This window comes from Suncus etruscus, chromosome 1 (assembly GCF_024139225.1).
Source record: "Suncus etruscus isolate mSunEtr1 chromosome 1, mSunEtr1.pri.cur, whole genome shotgun sequence".
NCBI lineage: Eukaryota > Metazoa > Chordata > Mammalia > Eulipotyphla > Soricidae > Suncus > Suncus etruscus.
The window spans coordinates 148,335,152-148,354,630 of record NC_064848.1 but is presented as its reverse complement, the minus strand read 5'-3'; the positions used below and the strand labels follow the sequence as shown (position 1 = coordinate 148,354,630).

The following is a 19,479-nucleotide window of genomic DNA, read 5'->3' as shown; positions in this document are numbered from 1 at the left end:
TATAAAATCACCCCATATGCCATATCTCCAACCCTAGGTGAACAAGTCTAAAGCAGAGTTGCTGCACGAAATAATCCAGACCAGAAACATATGTAGTCTGGCAATCTTCTACCTCTATGGAGAGCTAGTTGCCTGCTAGAACGGTTGTTTTTTATTGAGTACAGAGACCACCCCCAGGTGTGGCAGTAAGGGCAGAGTAAGGACATATAACTCAGGCTATCCTGAGCCAGTCCCGCCCAAGTTTACATATAAGAAAATCTCTATTCTGGGGTAAAACCAAGTTGTAAACAAACATATACAAAGGAACCAGGGATGATCTTTGTTTTTTGTGAAACCAAGTTGTAAATAAACAGATTCAAAGAAACCAGAGATAATATTTGTTTTGGTGTAATCTAACAAGCTCACAGGGCTCTATGCTCAGAAATGACTCCTGATAGGGATTGTGGTGACCATACGGGATGCTGGTGATCGAACCCCAGTTGGCTACATGTGAAGCTAACACCCTACCCTTGTACTGTTGCTCTAGTCTAGCTCATTCAGAATTTCATCTCTGCTGGTGCTCATAGATGCCTGAGTGCCCCCTCATCCCCCTCACCCCATCCAGTTTAGTCTAGGCTGTGTGATGAGCAGTTTTAATTCTGTTTTACGTCTTTGATAATCTCACACCTTACATCTTTACATAGTCTCATTAATGTTCGTCTATACCAGGATTTCTGAAAAAAAATGAGTGACACTCCCCGCCTTCCGCCCCCCAGGTGGTGCCACGGGTATAATCCAGAGAGGTGGCAGCACCCTGAGCTGCAATTGGGAGTGTTTTTTTTTTTTTTAATGTTCATTTAAAAAGGGTCAATTCCAAATGAGGGTGTTGATTAATTCACCCACCCCCCGAAAAGGAAGGTGTCAGAGCCTCTGATTTATGACGTTAGTCAGCCTTGGCTTAGATCTCACTGTGGTTCCACTGCTGATTTATTCTTTTCCTCCTCCTCCTCAGATCTTCCCTCTGTGTTCAGAGGCTTTGGTGGGGCTGCTTTTATCTGAAATTGACCCCCTTGTTGCCCGTCTTCTTGGTGGTCACCCAGATCTCAGGGTCCTTGACATCTCAGCTTTGATCTCTTTGTTCCCTGGCTCCCAGTTCTGGGACAGGGTCTCCCGCTGGTCTGAAGGCTGTTCTTTTCCTTTCATGGGCTTTACAGTTCCTCTTTGCTGATCTGTGAAACAAACCAGGAGTGAAAGTATGTCTTGTTTTTTGTTTTGTTTTTGGGCCATACCCAGCAGCACCCAGGGGTTACTCCTGGCTCTGTGCTCAGAAATCGCTCCTGGCAGGCTCGGGACACCATATGGGGTGCTGGGAATTGAACCTGGCTCCGTTCGGGAAGCACTGTTGTGCTCTCACTCTGGCCCTTTTTTTTGGTTTGTTTTTGGGTCACACCCAGCAGTGCTCAGGGGTTGCTCCTGGCTCTATGCTCAGAAATCATTCCTGGCAGGCTCAGGGGACCATATGGGATGCAGGGATTCGAACCACTGTCCTTCTGCAAGCAAGGCAAACGCCCTACCTCCATGCTATCTCTCTGGCCCTGTTTTTTTTTTTTTAAACAAGTTTGTTCCTCTTGGGAGGCCAGGTAGATGGTACAGTGGTTCCTTCTCTGGCACTCCTGGAGGCCCCTCAACCACCACATGTGGGAATATTATGGGACCCAAGAACGATGCATTATCAGCTTTGGCTAGCCTAGAATTATCATGAGAGGCCTCAGGGCCCGCTGAGCACTGTTTGATACCCCCCATCTAATGAAAAATAGTAGGTGTTGAAAAACATATTAATTATAGAGTCCTGGATGGTGATGTATGAGATGGAGAGAGGCCTTTCTCTGTCTGCCGGGGCCATCCACCTACAACCCCCTCCAGCCTGCGGGTCATAGGGTGGCGGCAAGGAAATGATCCACTGGCAGTCAGGTTTCACGAGACATCAACTTTATTCAGGCCCTAGCCACCATGTGTGACTCCTAAGCTTTTAACCTTTGAAGTCGGCTCTATTCAGCTGACATTTCAACTTGTTTCTTCCACCCACCTCTCTTGCTGACACCTCTCTCAACCCCACTGCTGAATCTCTCCCCCTCTATCCTCCTGGTGAGCAAAACAGGAAACCAAAGACCTCTCCCAGATGTGGGCAGGTCTGCCTCTCAAGATGAGCGAGACAGGAAGTTGGGGGAAGGGAGTAACAATTAAGATTCGTTTTGTGTGAAATTTCTTGGTCTTCCTCACTGGAAGGACTCATGTCTTTTTTTATTTTTATTTTTTTCAGTTTTTGAAGTGCCCGACCCTTGTATGTATTAGGGCTCAAGAGAGAGAGAGTGAGAGAGAGAGAGAGACAGAGACAGAGAGGCAGAGAGAGGAGAGAGGGAGGGAAGGAGAGAGAGGAGGGCGAGGGTAGGTGGCTAAGGCACATGGTGACATGAGACTGCCCCAGACAATCCCTAGCACCATGGGCAATATCAATAAATCAGCAGAAGGGTTCCTCAGGCTTCCTGAATTCTGATCCCACATCCCAAAGAGTAAGGAGTAGAGAGAGAGGACAGCTCATGTCTATTACTAATTTGGGAGGATTCTTTTGCTTTCTCTTTGAATGGTGTCCCTCAGGGTCCCTCTGTTCCATTGTTCATGGTTGGTTTGGGTACAGCTGGGGATGGAACCCAGAGAACTTGTGAAGAGAGCAGAGCATCCAGCCCTGAGCTTCATCCCGGCTCTCATCATGTCTTTAAAACTCAGGATACTCTGTGTGTGTGTGTGTGTGTGTGTGTGTGTGTGTGTGTGTGTGTGTGTGTGTGTGTGTGTGTGTGTGTGTGTGTATTGTTTCGGGCCACACCCAGTGCATTCAGTAGTTACTCCTGGCTCTACTCTCAGAAATCGCTGCTGGCAGGCTCGGGGACCATATGGGATGCCAGGGATTGAACCTGGGTCTGTCCTGGGTTGGCAGTGTGCAAGGCGAACACCCTACTGCTCTGCTATCACTCTAGCCCTCCCCTCTGTATTTTGGCTGCTTCTGTCTTTTCTCCTGTTTCTTATCCTTTTTGTGTTTTTTTTTTTTTTTTTTTTTTTTTTTTTGGTTTTTGGGTCTCACCCGGCAGTTGCTCAGGGGTTACTCCTGGCTCCATGCTCAGAAGTTGCTCCTAGCAAGCACGGGGGACCATATGGGACGCCGGGATTCGAACCGATGACCTTCTGCATGAGAGGCAAACGCCTTACCTCCATGATATCTCTCCAGCCCCTCCTTTTTGTGTTTTCCCACCCTCTTTTACCTCCCCTTTGTTCCATTCTCTTTATCGCTCACTTCACTGAACCTCAATTCAGGTGTTTAATGGTTGCTTATTTATCCTAGATTGCTTATTATATTTTGAGATTAACAATTTTCATTATTTATTTAGCCACACCCAGCAGTGCTCAGGGGGTTACTCCTGGCTCTATGCTCAGAAATTGCTCCTGGCAGGCTGGGGGACCATATGGGATGCCGGGGATTGAATCTGAGTCTGTCCCAGGTTGGCTGCGTACAAGGCAAATGCCCTACTGCTGTGCCGCTGTGCTATCGCTCCAGTCCCTCATATCTTTTCCTGACTCTGCTGCTAACTAACTCAGCATCCTTCTTCTCCCAGAGGAACCGATCCTGGACCAGCACCGCCTGGCATCCACATCCCTGCGCAAGCTTCTGCAGGAGCCGAACTCTGTGCCTGGCTCCGCACTCGTGGCCTTAACAGCACCTGCACCTCCAGGGTCCCAGGCCAGTGGCTCTGCTCCCACCAGTCCCACTCTGTCCGCTTCTGCAACAGAGACCACCTGGTTTAGCCAGGGCGCTGGGGTCCAGGCTCCAGTGGACCATAGCATCTGGGTGGCCAGCAACGAGGTGTTCTTGAACAACGAGGAGGAGGAGATGGACAACTTTCTGCCAGATGCCCACTGGCCCGCCTCGCCAGTGGCCTCTCCGCTGCCGTCCCTTACAGCTGGATCCCCAGGCCAGCTCAGAGAAACGGGGACCTCTACTCTTACGCCAGCTCTCCCCGAAACGTCTGTGCATGAGAAGGACGAGGCAGTTGCCTTGCCCAGGCCAGAGCAGTGGCTGGCTACCACTGCTGAACCACCACAGCCTTCCCGTACCATGTCATGGCTGGTTCACCCCATATCTGAGGGCATTGTTCCAATTTCTCCTGGGGATTTGGTGCTTTCTCCAACGGCTACCTATGGCCCCAAACCCAGCAGTACTGTGCTGGAGAGTGTGGCTTCTGGAACAGTGGGAAGCCCCCTGCTTAGCACCCCGTCTCCTGTGATTCCATCTTCGGGGGTCAATGTAACCTCACAGCTGTTCCCCACCTCCTCTGGGGATGCTGCTCCGGCCACAAGCACCGTCAGACATGCCCCAGAGACCCACTCCCTGAGTCTGAGTCTGCGAGAGACCTTCTCTTCTGGAACTTTGCACTCTGCTCCCCTGTTTCCCGTAGCCCTTTCTTCCAGCACCATCCCTGCCAGCACCAGTGGATCGGCTTGGTCCCCGACTCCAGCAGCATTTGTGGACGTTTCTGCCCTGTGGGCTGAGGCATCCTCACACCCCCTTCTACCCAGCCGGACACCTGAGCCAGTGGTACAGTGGTCTGGCCTGGCTCTACCCTCCAATCCTGTGGACACACTGAGCTCTGCCACGGCAAAGACAATGATGCTCAGCCTGTGGACCCGCTGTGTGTCCTGCCCTGGGGTTTCCTCTTGGCCTGGTCCAGCTGTGAGCATCACAGAGAAGGACATGGGGTCAGGGGATGGGCTCGAGACTCTGTCCCCAGCCCTGCCTCATGGTCGTAGTAGCCTGTTTCTGCAAAGCAGCAGCAGCAGTGCTGTGGACTTTGACGACTATGAAGAGGAACCTCTGGGGTTCAACACACTTTTCCCCTCTAGGCCTCTTGTGGCAGTTTCTTCTCTGCCAATGATGGCATCAGGGAACAGTGTCCTTAGCTCTGTGGAGGGTGGCCTGACCCATGTCCCCACAGTCCACGCTGGTTCATCCCAGGGCCCTCTCTTTACCCCTCTGTCTCCCATATCCTCTGTCACTGACACTCTGCTGTGGCCTCTCAGTACCATGGTCACTGTGTCTCTGTCCTCTTTTGTCTGGGCCGAGGTGCCGGAGGCGCCCATCCCATCCCCTGCACACACAGTCATGCCATGGCCTTCTCTCAGGGACCTGGATCCTGTATCAACTGGTGCCGTGGATCCTTCCCAAGTGTCCCTGCAAGAAACGGTTACCTGGGAGGCAGCTTCCAGCACCTTGTCTACTGCACCACTGGGACCTGTGAGCAATGTCCCCTCCTCTGGGCATGTCCTCCCTGTTGTGTCTTCCAGAGAGGATGGGGATGTGGCCACCTTCTCGTCTTGGACTATTTCCACATTGTGGGGTCCACTTTCAGGGTCCCACTCTGCCTCCTGGCAGGCCCCTCTGCCTTCTGCTTCTCCTTTCACAAGCCCTGATTTCTCTTCGCTCTGGCCAAGCTCAGTTTTGCTTTCTGACACACCACTCTCCCTCCTGTTAGGGGCCTCCTCTGTTTCCCCCCATTCCAGCATTCCCTCTACTTCTCCCCAATTCCCTGTGGTGCCTTGGACTTCATGGTCCCAGGTGGTACCACAGGTCACAAGCTCTGCATCTCCTGCCACCTTGATTGCCACAGATGCCACCTCCTGGTTTGAGCTGCCCTCGATTTCCTTGGAGCCAACAGGACCTAGTCCAACACCCTTTGGCCTCACATCTGCCCTGGCCAGTTCAATACCCTCCGGCCTCACACCTGCCCTGGACATTGAGAACTCAGGGACCCCGGGAATGCAGCTCATTTCGTCTGCAGCACCGGCTTCACCACCACCACCACCATCCCCTCTTTTATCAGCCCCGACTCCTTTTGAGGACAGTCTTGGGGTCCAGGATACTCTTGTACCTTCCACTCCCTCTTTCTTCGCTGTCATTCCACCTACCACACTCTGGGTCTCAGCTCCGTCTCCATCACCCCCACCGCTGATCGTGTCCTTGCTTGTTTCTGAGACAAGTCCCACCCCTCCGCCTGCTGAACCAACGTTTGCGGGCCCGTCACCTGTGCCCACCCATTTCTCCTTGAACAACTCTGTGGAACTGGGCACAGCCAGGAACAGTGCTGTCCCCGATTTGACCACTGCTGAGCCCTCCTCGAGCAGCAAACCAATGAGCCAAGATCCCCATGGAAGCAGCTCGGCATCCCCCAAGCCATCTCTTCGACCAGTGAACACCCCCAGTCCTGAAGCCATGGTCGATACCCCAGCACTGCTCACCACCAGGCCGCCCTATGTGTGTGACATCACGGCGCCTGACGCCTATTTGATCACGACTGGTAAGGCTTATCTTTTTCCTTCTTCTGCTTGGGGTGATCTGGCTCAGATGCTTTTTTAGTTTGTTTATTTTTGGGCAGTGCTCAGGGGTTACTCTTGGCTCTATATTCAGAAATCGCTCTCAGCAGGCTCAGGGGACCATATAGGATACCAGGGATTGAACATGGGTTTGTCCTGGGTCGGCTCGTGCCAGGCAAATGCCCTATTGCAGTGCTATCACTCGGCCCTGTATGCTTTTCTCTTTTGTTTTGGGACCACACCTGGTGACCCTCAGGGGTTACTCTTGGCTATCCACTCAGAAATTGTTCCTGGTTTGGGGGAGCTTATGGGATGTCAGGGGGAATCAAACAGTGATTTGTCCTAGGTCAGCCATGTGCAAGGTAAACACCCTACTGCTGCACCATTACTCTGGCCCCTCAAATGCTTTTCTCATATGCTTGGGTCTTAGGGCATCATTGAAGAGTTTCAGCTGGGGGGTGGGGCTGGTGAGCTAGCTCAGGGCTTGAGGCCTGGTTTTAGGCATTGCACGTTCCCCCAAGCACTGCTTGGTCTGGCCCAGTCGAATGCTATGGGGCTCTCAGCCCAGGCACTGCTTGGGTAGCAACCTTCACTCTGCTTATCTTCTGTGCATTCAGCCCCTCTGAGCCTCAGTTTCCTCCACTGATAAAGACTCTTACTCTATTGCATCATACTGAGAAGATAAACATATATTAGGGTAGGGGAAATGACTCAGAACTGGAACGTATGCCTCACTTGGATAAATCTCCAAGTTCAATCCCCACTGCTGCATGGCTGCCTGAGCCCAGAATACCAGGCTCAAAATACCAGGCTGAGTGTTGCTGAGAGTGACCCCCAGACCGTTAGAGTACTATTTGGAAGACTTCTGTCAAAATGAGTAAAAGAAAACGAGCGAGCAAGAGACAGAGAGAGCAGAGAGACAGAAGCAGAGATGAGAGAAGAGAGATGAGAGGAGAGAGAGATCCAAATGCATTAGTACATATAAAATACTTAGGTCAAGAGCACATAAGGAACACTCACAAAATATTACGTAATAGTAGTAGCAATAAGACAAAGATTTAGGTGATGAAGAGATAGTACAGCAAGGAGGCCACTTGTCTTGCATGGAACTGACCCCTTTGGGATCCCTGGCACCCCATATGATCCTCCCAAGCACCACTAGGAGTGATCCCTGAACACAGAGCCAGAAGCAAGTCTATGTGTATTGTTATACGTGACCCAAACCTCAAAAAATAAAAGAAGGATTTTAAACTTAGTCGTTTTTGCTCAGGAGCTAGAGAGTATGCCTGGCATATGTGGGATTCCAGATTCCATACCTGGAGTCACATGATCTACTTTATGCTCTAGCACCACTTAGTATAGTCTCAGAGCCCTCCAGCATCTCTGGACTTAGAGACACCCCATTGCTGAGCCTCATTTTCTAACTATGAGGCCTGTCCTTCCAGTACAGCAGGGAAACTCTATCACCAAAATAATTTTTTTTGGTGGGGACACATCTGGCAACACTCGGGTGTTACTCCTGGCAGGCTCGGGGGACCATGTGGGATGCTGGGGATCCAACCTAGATCAGCCGTGAACAAGGTAAATGCCCTGCTCACTGTGCTGTCTCCCCTGTCCCCTGAAAAGGTTTTGTCTTAGTGGGCCACCCAGAAGCCAGTGGATACACAGATGAAAAGGACACAACTAATCGTCATCATGTTTAGTCAAAGCCAGTGGGCTGGTATGTAGGGGCACGACTGGGATTTCTCACTAGTTCATGTGCGTCTCTTTGCACTGAGCTGGGGCACTTTGCTCTTGCGGTTCCTGTCAATTGTCACTTGGTTCCCAAGGACAGAAACATGGAATGACTAAATATGCTCAGAATTAGGACACATACTTTGATCTTCTTCCTGGCCTGTGTCTGACTCACTGGCCAAGGAGCCAAGGTTCCAGCACAGGAAACCAGAGCCAGGGAATGGCATGTCTGAGTCCAGTTGAGCTCGCCGACTTGCTCTTCACGAGAAACAGCAAGTTGAGTAGAAACCCTGTGACTTCTGGGGGCAGGAGTGATAGCACAGTGGTAGGGCATTTGCCTTGCGCGTGGCCAACCTGGGACCCTAAATGTTTGGCCCCCGGCATCTCATATAGTCTCCTGAGCGTGCCTCAAGAAATTTCTGAGCACAGAGCCAGAAGTTAGGTAGCCCTCGAGTGCTGCTGGGTACAGGAAAGAAAGAAAGAGAGGGAGGGAGGGAGGGAGGGAGGGAGGGAGGGAGGGAGGGAGGGAGAGAGAGAGAGAGAGAGAGAGAGAGAGAGAGAGAGAGAGAGAGAGAGAGAGAGAGAGAGAGAGAGAGAGAGACCCTGTGACTTCTTAGCATACACTTGGATACAAGAGAGTGTGGGGTGGAGGCAGAGCTGAGGAAAACAGAAGGGGCGGGGGGGGGAGAGAGAGAGAGAGAGAGAGAGAGAGAGAGAGAGAGACCCTGTGACTTCTTAGCATACACTTGGATACAAGAGAGTGTGAGATGGAGGCAGAGCTGAGGAAAACAGAAGGAGAATGGGTGAAGGGGAGAGACATAGGAGAGCCAGCTGGAGGTTAAGTGGAAGACTTAACTGGTCATTTCTCTGTGGGTAAAGGAGGGAGTGTGGAATTTGCTCTCCTGGTCCCCTCAGGAAGGGACCTCGTGCTCATCACGACACCTGTTGTTATTGAGCACTGAGGATCTTGGGATGACTTGAGCAGCCTGATAGGCCCTCCTGTTAAAGGACAAGGTCCTTCCAGGAGCTAAGTCAAGACAACAGAGCTGGGGCCGGAGAGATAGCATGGAGGTAAGGCGTTTGCCTTTCATGCAGGAGGTCATCGGTTCGAATCCCGGCGCCCCATATGGTCCCCTGTGCCTGCCAGGAGCAATTTCTGAGCCTGGAGCCAGGAATAACCCCTGAGCACTGCCGGGTGTGACCCAAAAAACCACAAAAAAAAAAAAAAAAAAAAAAGACAACAGAGCTGGTGAAGAGTCTCAGAGATGCAGGAGCTTTGGTCCAAATGGATACAGCCTTTGGGCAAGTGACTTATACTATCATAGAGGGGTTGAGAAGAGCATGATCTGCACATGAGTCGGGGCGGAGATAGAGCGTCTCCCATGTGGGAGAGTCAAGGAGCTTGTTGGACTGTGGGACTGTGGGACTGTGGGATTAGGCTGGGGATAATGTTACCTGAGAAGGTCTACAATTCTGCATTGTAAATGCCTATTTTTAGGGAGTGTTGTTTATAAAGGAGCTGGGTGAGAGTGGGAAGTTTTTTAGTTCAGTGGAGAAAGAAGCATTTCCTATACTTCATTTTCTTCCTGCAGAATCATCACAGGACAGCGACAATAGAGAGCCAATGGCTGGGAGCTTGCTTATTTATTTATTTATTATTTATTTTTGGTTTTAGGCCACAACCAGTGATGCTCAGGGATTTCTCCTGGCTTTGCATCTTGAAATTAGTTTTGGTAGTGTTTGGGGGACTATATAGGACCCCAGAGATTGAACACATGTCTGCCATATGCAAGGCAAATGCTTTATCTATTGCTCTGGCCCCAAAGTACCCATCTTTTTTTTTTTTTTAATTTTTATTTTTGGGCCACACCCAGCAGCACTCAGGGGTTACTTCGGATTCTGTGCTCAGGGGTCATGTGCTTGGGAGATCATGTGGGATGCCGGGAATTGAACCTGGGGTTCAATATATATAGTGACAGGGTAGAGTGGTACCTTAGTCCATACTGCTGTATTGCTTATTTTTGTTTTGTTTTGGGCCATACTGGTGGTGCTCAGGGCTTATTCCTGGATCTGCACTTCTGATGGGCTTGGTTGATCATCTGGGGTGCTAGGGATGGAACCCAGGTCTGCTACATGCAAGGCAAGTCCCTGTACTATTGCTCTGGTCCCTGTCTTACATGTTGTGATGCTTGGGTGGACGTGCCATGCTGGGAATGAACCTCACTAGGCCTCCTCCATGCAAAGCCAGTGCTCAGTCCAGCAACATTATAGTGTCTGTGTAGACTCAGAAAATGTTCTTGGCTGTCTCTGTGCTGCTGAGCCCTGGTCAAATTGTGCCACCCTTTACTGACCTCCAGCCCAGAGGAAATGATACCCATTTCAAATCTTCACTAAATTCAAGTTCTGTTTCTCTAATGTTTTTTTTGGGGGGAGGGGGAGATACACCCAGCTCACTCAGGGGTTACTTCTGGCTCTGTGCTCAGAAATTGCTCCTGGCAGGCTCAGGGGACTATATGGGATGCTGGGAACTGAACCTGGGTTCATCCCGAGTTGGCAGCATGCAAGGCAAACACCCTATTACTGTGCTATCACTCTGGCCCCGATTTTTCTTTTTGTGATGGTGGGTTGTGAAGGAAGGTAATGGAGAAAGGAAATTCTCTCCTCTGCAGCCCAGGGCAATTGTAGGAGTTTCTTTCTTTCTTTTTTTTTTTTTTTTGGTGTTTGGGCCACACCCAGCGGTGCTCAGGGGTTACTCCTGGCTGTCTGCTCAGAAATAGCTCCTGGCAGGCACGGGGGACCATATGGGACACTGGGATTCGAACCAACCACCTTTGGTCCTGGATCGGCTGCTTGCAAGGCAAACGCCGCTGTGCTATCTCTCCGGGCCCCAATTGTAGGAGTTTCTTGATACCTGATTTCAGTTTGTGCTGAGGCAGCCCTGTCCACCTTCCACCTGCCTGACGTGCCCCTTCGCACCCTCCTTGTCTCCATCTGCTTAGGTCACTCAGCTGCCTTGGACTGAGGAAATGCAGGGATTGGGGGAATGCTGTATGGCACTTACCTGCTTATGTCACCAGACTTTTATCCCCAGTACGCCCAGCACTATCTGATGGAATTTACAGCAGTTAGAGTAGGTGGAGGTGTGGAGGGGGACACAGATACTATTACTTGGGGGATTTTCACCCCAGGAAGCTTGTATGGGGCCCCAGGCTTTGTTTCTGTCTCCCCCAACCCCAATTACTCTTGAGACCTTCCTTTCCCCTCTCCCTCTGCCCCTCTGCCTTTCTCTTTTCTTCCCCCTTATTTTTCTCCTTCCCTTAAAGTAATGCAAGATCCATCTCCTTTTGTTTTTGTTTTAGGGCCACACTAGCAGTGCTCAGGGTTACTCTGGGCTCTACACTCAGGAATTATTCCTGGCGTTGCTTGGGCAACATATGGGTTGTCAGGAATAGAACACTGGGCTGCCACTTGCAAGACAAGTACTTGTACTTGGATGGATCTCTAGCTTGAGATCCATCTTCAAACAACTTTTTTTCCTTTTCATTGAATCACTGTGGGATATAGAGTTAAAAAGTTGTTGATGGTTGAGTTTCAGTCTAGTGTTCTACTGTCCAGCCCTTTACCAGTGTTCAATTCCTGCCACCAAAGTTTCCAGTGTCCTTCTCCCGCCATCCCCCTTCCCAGTCTGCCTCTATGGCAGACACTTTTCTTCTTCTCTGCAGATCTCTTTAAAAATTAAGCACAGGAAATGGAAAACTGGATAATAATAGTAAATGAGTTTTACTCATTTGCATTCAGAGACATTCATGGGAGAGGTAAAATAAAGTAATAGGGAGGAAATAGAGGCAGGATAGTTTATGAAACTTTGAAAAACAGACCATTTTATTTCAACAGGTCTTCTTCTGTGGGAAGCAGGGTACTTCAGTGGAACTTGGAGGCCATTAGGTGCTTGGATATGTTATCAAGTATCAGGGGACTTGTGCATTTTAGGCATGGGCTCTGCATGTTGAGAAGGCCACATTTGTTTATTTTTTTGTTCTACACCCAGTGCTGCTCAGGGTTACTCCTGGCTCTGCACTCAGAAATCACTCCTGGCAGGCTTGGAGACCTAATGGGATGCTGGGGATTGAACCCTAGTCTGCTGCGTAGTCAAGACAAACACCCTATCCACTGTGCTATTGCTTCGGTCCCCATAGGCCATGTTTTAAAATGTAATTTCTTACATGTGGAAGCAAAGTTAAACTTACTTGGACTTTTTTTAAGGAACATTTTATTCTCTACATCAAATTTCAATATATGGAAATTATGATAACCTTGTATTCCTGCTATTTTATTTCTGGGTGCTTTGGAGCCACAAGTGGTAATGCTGAGGGATTATCTGCGGTGCCAGAGATCAAACCAGGGTTGGTTGCATGCAGAGTAATTATCATCGTTGTTGTCATCATCATTTCCCCAGTCATTTGAAAAATGGAGTAATATACCTTCTGATAAACAAAAATGGCACCTAATTTGTTGAGTAATATTCGAGTAATATCTTTTAAGAAATGACTTCAGGGCTGGAACAGATAGTACAGTGGGTAGGGCATTTGCTTTGCTAGTCAGTGGCTGACGTGGCTTCAATCTCCAGCATCCCATATAGTCTCCAGAGCTCTCCAGGAGTAAACCCTGAGGACTTCAAGGTGTGGCCCGAACAAAACAAAAAATGAGGCCGGAGAGATAGCATGAAGGTAGGGCAATATGCCTTGCATGCAGAATCCCAGCATCCCATATGGTCCCTCAAGCCTGCCAGGAGTGATTTCTGAGCGTAGAGTCAGGAGTAACCCTAGAGCACTGCTGGGTGTGACCAAAACAAAACAAAACAAAACTAAACAAAACAAAATGAACAAAAAGAATAAAAAGGAAAAAACACATTTTCTCTTGAGATATGAGATTCTGAGTCACTCCAAGTTCTTTTATGCAAATCAAAGGGAAAAAATGCAGAGAGTTCTGGTGCTGTACCATTAGAGTCATATAACTAAAAGTAAAATTGGTCTATTTTATTAGATAAAAATAAGAAGCAAGTTGGGTTGATAAGGGTGTACACCGGAGGGAAACGGAAACATTGGTGGCAGGAAATGTACACTGGTGAAGGGATGGGTATTGGAATAGTGTATGATTGAAATTTAATCATGATCAACTTTGTAATTGTATCTGATGGCGATTCAATTAAACATTAATTATAAAAAGCATTGTCAATATAAAAAGAAAGAAAATGAGATTCGAGGACCCGAGAGATAGTATAGGGGTTAAGGCGTTCGCCTTATGTGTGAATGACCTCGGTTTGACCCCTGACACCCCATGGTTCCCTAAGCCCCATCAGGAATGATCCCTGAGAATAGAGCCAGGAAGAAACCCTGAGTTTTTTGGATGTGCTTCCAGTTTCCCCCTCCCCTAAGTGATTCCCTGGTTTCTGTGTCTGTATCACCTTCAGGACCAATAGAGATGGGGGTTTTCTTAATGAGCCATTGGGACACCTGGCCATGGTCACTTGATCCAGCTCCAATCCTCCTGGATGCATCGTAGGGTGGTGGGTCTTACCTTTGAAAATTGAGTTTGCAATGGAATACTATGCAGCTTTAGAAAAAATGAAGTCATGAAATTTGCTTATATATAGACATGGAGAATATGGTGTTAAGTGAAATGAGTCAGAGGGAGAGAAATGATATGGAATGATAGCACTTAAGGATGGAGCAATAGAATAGCAGGTAGGATGTTGCCTTGCACGAAGTCAACCCAGATTTAATCCCTGGCATCCCATATGGTCCCCTGAGCCTGCCAGGAGTAGTTTCTGAGCTCAGAGCTAGAAGTCAGGTGTGGCCTCAAAATAAAACAAAAAGAATGATAGCACTTATCTGTTGGATATAAGTCAAAACTAAAGCCGTAGTATGAGAATAATGTCCTGAGATGATAGAAATGCTGGAGAAGGGACCGGAGAGATAACATGGAGGTAAAGCGTTTACCTTTCATGCAGAAGGTCATTGGTTCAAATCCCGGCGTCCCATATGGTCCCCCGTGCCTGCCAGGGGCAATTTCTGAGCATGGAGCCAGGAGTAACCCCTGAGCACTGCCGGGTGTGACCCAAAAACCACACACACACACAAAAAATGCTGGAGAAAATGTAGTTAGGACAGAGAAGGGAGTAATAGTTGGAAATGATCACTCTGGACAACAACTGGGAACTGAAAGGAAGTTAAGTGATATGTATGATACCCTTTCAGTAAGAGTATTACAAACCATGCTGCCTAAAAAGTAAAAGAGGTGTGTGTGTGTGTGTGTGTGTGTGAGAGAGAGAGAGAGAGAGAGACAGACAGAGAGAGAGAGAGAGAGAGAGAGAGAGAGAGAGAGAACACCAAGAAAAGTAGTGCCTATAATATTACTCATGACATTAACTGCACTTGCTGGTCGACTGTGCTCTGCAGTGTTGGCCCGGAGAGCCGTGCAGGAGTACATCATCACGTCCATCAAAGAGGTGCTGCGAATCCACTTCAACCGAGCTGTGGAGCTCAAGGTGAGTGCACAGCCCTGGAGATTGCTGAGAGCTGGATCCAGGTTCTCTGTCACTGATGAATGACATTTTTTTAGGATGCTTCATCATGATGCAGAACTTCCTTATAGGGTGTTCCATTGAGGAAGCAGAACTTAATATTTTTTTCTTTCTAAAATTTTGTGTTATTATTACATAAACTGTTTTTGCATTAACTTTTTTTTCAATTTTATAAGCTATGGTGATTAATAATTAAATAAATATACTGTGGTATTCTCAATTATACCCTTACTGATGTTTACCACTCTTTATCATGGTAAGTAATCCTGTAATATATACGTTTTATTTTTCCTTTTTTAATTTTTTTCTGTTAAGTATTGACGCAGGGCTTCATATGTGCTAGGCAAGTGCTCTGCCACTCAGCCACATCTAGGCTCTAATCAATGAACATTTTCTTCTTCTTTTTTTTTTGGTGTGGGTGTGGGTGAGAAATACCGGCTATGCTCAGCAGTTGCTCCTGGTCCTGAAATTAGGAATTTCACTCCTTGAAGTGCTTGGGAACTGTCTGGGATGCTGGAGATTGAAATCAAGTATACTATGTGCAAGGCAAGCACCCTGCTTGCTCTGTCCTGATGATGGAACTTTTCTTTCCTCCCTTCCTGGTGATTCCTAGCTCAGCCTTTGCCCTTTGACTCCAATGTCATTTCTTCAAAGTCCTTCCAGACCACAGACAGGACCACATTTTACTCTGCTGAGACTGATGAGAAAAAGTGCTTTTTTTTTTTTGAGGGGGGTCATACTCAGCAGCGCTCATGGGTTACTCCTGACTCTACTACGCTCAGAAATCGCTCCTGGCAGGCTCGGGGGACCATATGGGATGCCAGAAATTGAACCCAGGTCAGCCACATGCAAGGCTGTGCTATCTCTCTAGTCCTAGTAAGTGGTTAAAAGAAACACAATGGGTATATGGCCATTTTCTGTATTTTTTTTTGAAACTTTCAGTCATTTTGAAAGTAAAATTAAAAGTCAACAAAATACCTGGAACTTTCCATAACTCACTATTCATGTCTTGTTGGCTTTTTTTTTTTGAGGGATTTTGGGTCACTCAGAGGTTGTATCTGGGTCAGCTACAAGCAAGGCAAAGACTCTACCCACTGTGCTATCGCGTCAGCCCTGTCAGTGGCTATTCTTTCTCTTTGGCCTTGCTCTTGTAAGTGTTCTATTTTTTTTTTCTCCTTTCTCCAGAAGTTTGACAGGCACGTAACAGCAGTATCTGAAATAAATTTCAATGATTTCCCATCTTCTAAAACCAGCTCCTATTTTTTGGTTCAAAATAACTTTCTTTAGGTTTGGATTCTAGTAACCTCAGTTTTTATAATTAATGGCTCCTATGTTTGTTTTTTATTTATTTTCTCAGGTTTATGAATTGTTTGCTGACTTCACTTTTCTGGTAACATCTGGACCTTTTGTTTATACTGCAATATCTGTCATAAATGCCCTTATAAATAGTAAGCTGGTACGTGATCGAACTCCTTTAATCCTGGCTGTGAAACCTTCCTTCCTGGTCCCAGAGTCCAGATTCCAAGTTCAAACAGGTGAGAAACTGTTTAAACTATTTTAAAGTGGCAAGTAGGAATTTCTTAGTTTAGGGTTGAAAAAAATGGGGAACATTGTTTTTTAAAAATATACTATCGAGGGCCAGAGAAATAGCACAGTGGTAGGGCATTTGCCTTGCACGTGGCCGACCCAGGACTGATGGTGGTTTAATTCCGGCATACTGTATGGTCCCCTGAGTGAACAGCAATTTCTGGGTGCAGAGCTAGGAATAACCCCTGAGCACTGCTGGATTTGACCCAAAAACCAAAAAGAAAAAAAAAATTAAATATACTATTGAGGGGCCAGATGGTAGCACAGCAGTAGAGCATTTGCCTTGTATCTGCTGACACAGGACAGATACAGGTTCAATCCCCTGCATCCCATATGGTCCCCTGAGCCAGGCGCAATTTATGACCACTGCTGGGTGTGGCTCCCCCCAAAAAAATTTATATACTATTGAAGTTTTTATAAAAATTTTGACAGAAACTCCAAAATAACTTTACATAACTTTACAATTGTGGAAAATGATTAGCATGTGCAAAAGTACATGGAATAGTAGAATTTTAATAGTTTTAACCCATAGCTTGTTGCATTGGTACCCCTTTCTCCTCTTGTATTATTTTGATATAGCATCATGTTATCTTGTTTACAAGTATTTCAAACTATGCTCTTCAAAGATAAGACTATTAAGGTAGAACAAGAGTATAGCAGGTCTGTTGTTTGCCTTGCATGTGGCCAGCTGGGTTCAGTCCCCTATATCCCATATTGTTCTCTTCGTCCTGCTAGGAATCTATCCCTGAACTCAGAGCCAGGAGTAAGCCCTGTGCACTGCTGAGTGTGATTTAAAAACAAAATTAACAGAAACCAAACCAACAATCATGTCTATTACATAACACTGGTATACAGCTGAATACATATGTAGGTACACCTAGAAATATTACCTGCTTGCCTGCAAATACATACATTGATGATATCATCATCACACTCCCCCAAATGACCAGCAGTTCTTTAGTATGATCTTGAACTTTTTATTATGGATGCTTTTTGTTTTTCGAAGACACATTTAGTGGTGTGCAAGGGCTACTTCCAGAGAGCTCCAATCCTTTGAGCTATTTCCCTGCCCTATGGACATTTTCCAATATTTAAACAAGTAGAGGGGTTTGAGTGATACCACAGCAGTAGGGCATCTGCCTTGCATGCTGCTGACCTGGGATGGATCACCTGGGTTTGATCCCTGACATCTCATATGGTCCCCCAAACCTGCCAAGAGCGATTTCTTTTTTTGTTTTTTAAATATAAATCTTTATTTAAGCACCATGATTACAAGCATGTTTGTAGTTGGGTTTCAGTTAAAACAGAACACTCTCCACCACCAGTGCAACATTCCCACCACCAATGCCCCGCCTCCTCCCCCACCCTTGCCTGTATTCTTGATAGGCATTCTATTTCTCTCATTCTTTAACATTGTCATGCTAGCTGTTAGTGTAGTTATTTCACTTACAGAGTTCACCACTTTTTGTGGTGAGCTTCAAATTGTGAGCCAGTCTTTTCAGCCCTTCCAGCCTATAACTCTATTGTCTCTGGGCCTTATTACAGTAATGTCTAATTTTTCTTAAAACCCATAGATAAATGAGACTATTTTGTATCTATCTCTCTCCCTCTGACTAATTTTACTTAACACAATAGTTTTCATGTTCATCATGTATAGGAAAATTTCATGACTTCATCTCTCCTGATGGCTGCATAATATTCCATTTGTATATGTACCACAGTTTCTTTAGCCATTCATCTGTTGAAGGGCATCTTGGTTGTTTCCAGAGTCTGGCTATTGTAAATAGCTGCAATGAATATAGGTGTGAGGATGGGATTTTTGAATTATATTTTTGTGTTTCTAGGGTATATCCATCCCTAGGAGTGGAATAGCTGGATCATATGGGAGTTCAATTTCCAGTGTTTTGAGGAATATCCATATTGTTTTCCATAAAGGCTGGACTAGATGGCATTCCCACTAGCAGTGAATAAGAGTTCCTTTCTCTCCACATCTCTGCCAGCACTGATTGTTCTTTGTAATGTTGCCATCTCTGTGGTGTGAGGTGGTATCTCATTGCAGTTTTTTTTTTTTTTTTTTTTGGGTTTTTGGGTCACACCTGGCAGTGCTCAGGGGTTATTCCTGGCTCCAGGCTCAGAAATTGCTCCTGGCAGGCACAGGGGACCATATGGGGCGCCGGGATTCGAACCGATGACCTCCTGCATGAAAGGCAAACGCCTTACCTCCATGCTATCTCTCCGGCCCCCTCATTGCAGTTTTGATTTGCATCTCCCTAATGATTAGTGACGTGGAGCATTTTTTCATGTGTCTTTTGGCCATTTGTATTTCTTCTTTGAGAAAGTGTCTGTTCATTTCTTCTCCCCATTTTTTGGTGGGTTTATATGTTTTTTTTCTTATTAAGTTCTGTCAGTAACTTGTATATTTTAGATATTAGCCCCTTGTCTTATGGGTATTGGGTGAATAGTTTCTCCCATTCTGTAGCTGGCTCTTGTATCCTAGGCTTTATTTCCTTTGAGATGCAGAAGCTTCTCAGCTTAATATAGTCCCATCTGTTTATCTCTTTCCACTTGTTTGGAGAGTTCTGTATCCTCCTTGAAGATGCATTTAGTTTCAATATCATATAATATTTTATCTATGTGTTCTATATACCAGATGGTTTCAGAACTGATATCAAGGTCTTTTTATCCATTTGGATTTGATCTTTGTGCATGGTGTTAGATGGGAGTCTGAGTTCGCTTTTTTGCAAGTGGCTAACCTGTTGTACCAACACCACTTATTGAAGAGGCTTTCCTTGCTCCATTTTGGATTTCTTTTTTTTTTTTTTTTTTTTTTTGGTTTTTGGGCCACACCCTGTGATGCTCAGGGGTTACTCCTGGCTATGCGCTCAGAAGTTGCTCCTGGCTTCTTGGGGGACCATATGGGATGCGGGGGGATCGAACCGTGGTCCGTCCTAGGCTAGCGCAGGCACCTTACCTCCAGCGCCACCGCCCGGCCCCCCATTTTGGATTTCTTGCCCCTTTATCGAAGATTAGTTGATTGTATGTCTGGGGAACAAGAGCGATTTCTGAGTGCAGAGCTAGGAGTTACCCCTGAGCGCTGCCGGGTGTGGCCCAAAAACCAAAAAGACAAAACCAAACCAAAAACAAGTAGTAGAGAGAATAACATATTCTACATATGTTAT

The 19,479-nt window shown here is 46.9% G+C and overlaps 1 protein-coding gene across 1 annotated transcript in view; it reads left to right on the top strand.

Moving 5' to 3' along the window:
• KIAA1549 (KIAA1549 ortholog) overlaps window positions 1–19,479 on the top strand; it is a gene marked incomplete at its 5' end in the record, with an annotated part of 126,773 nt that overhangs the window by 47,240 nt on the left and 60,054 nt on the right. The window contains 3 exon segments of the mRNA XM_049782727.1: window positions 3,645–6,380; window positions 14,589–14,677; window positions 16,071–16,248. Coding sequence (XP_049638684.1) covers window positions 3,645–6,380; window positions 14,589–14,677; window positions 16,071–16,248 — 3,003 coding nt within the window.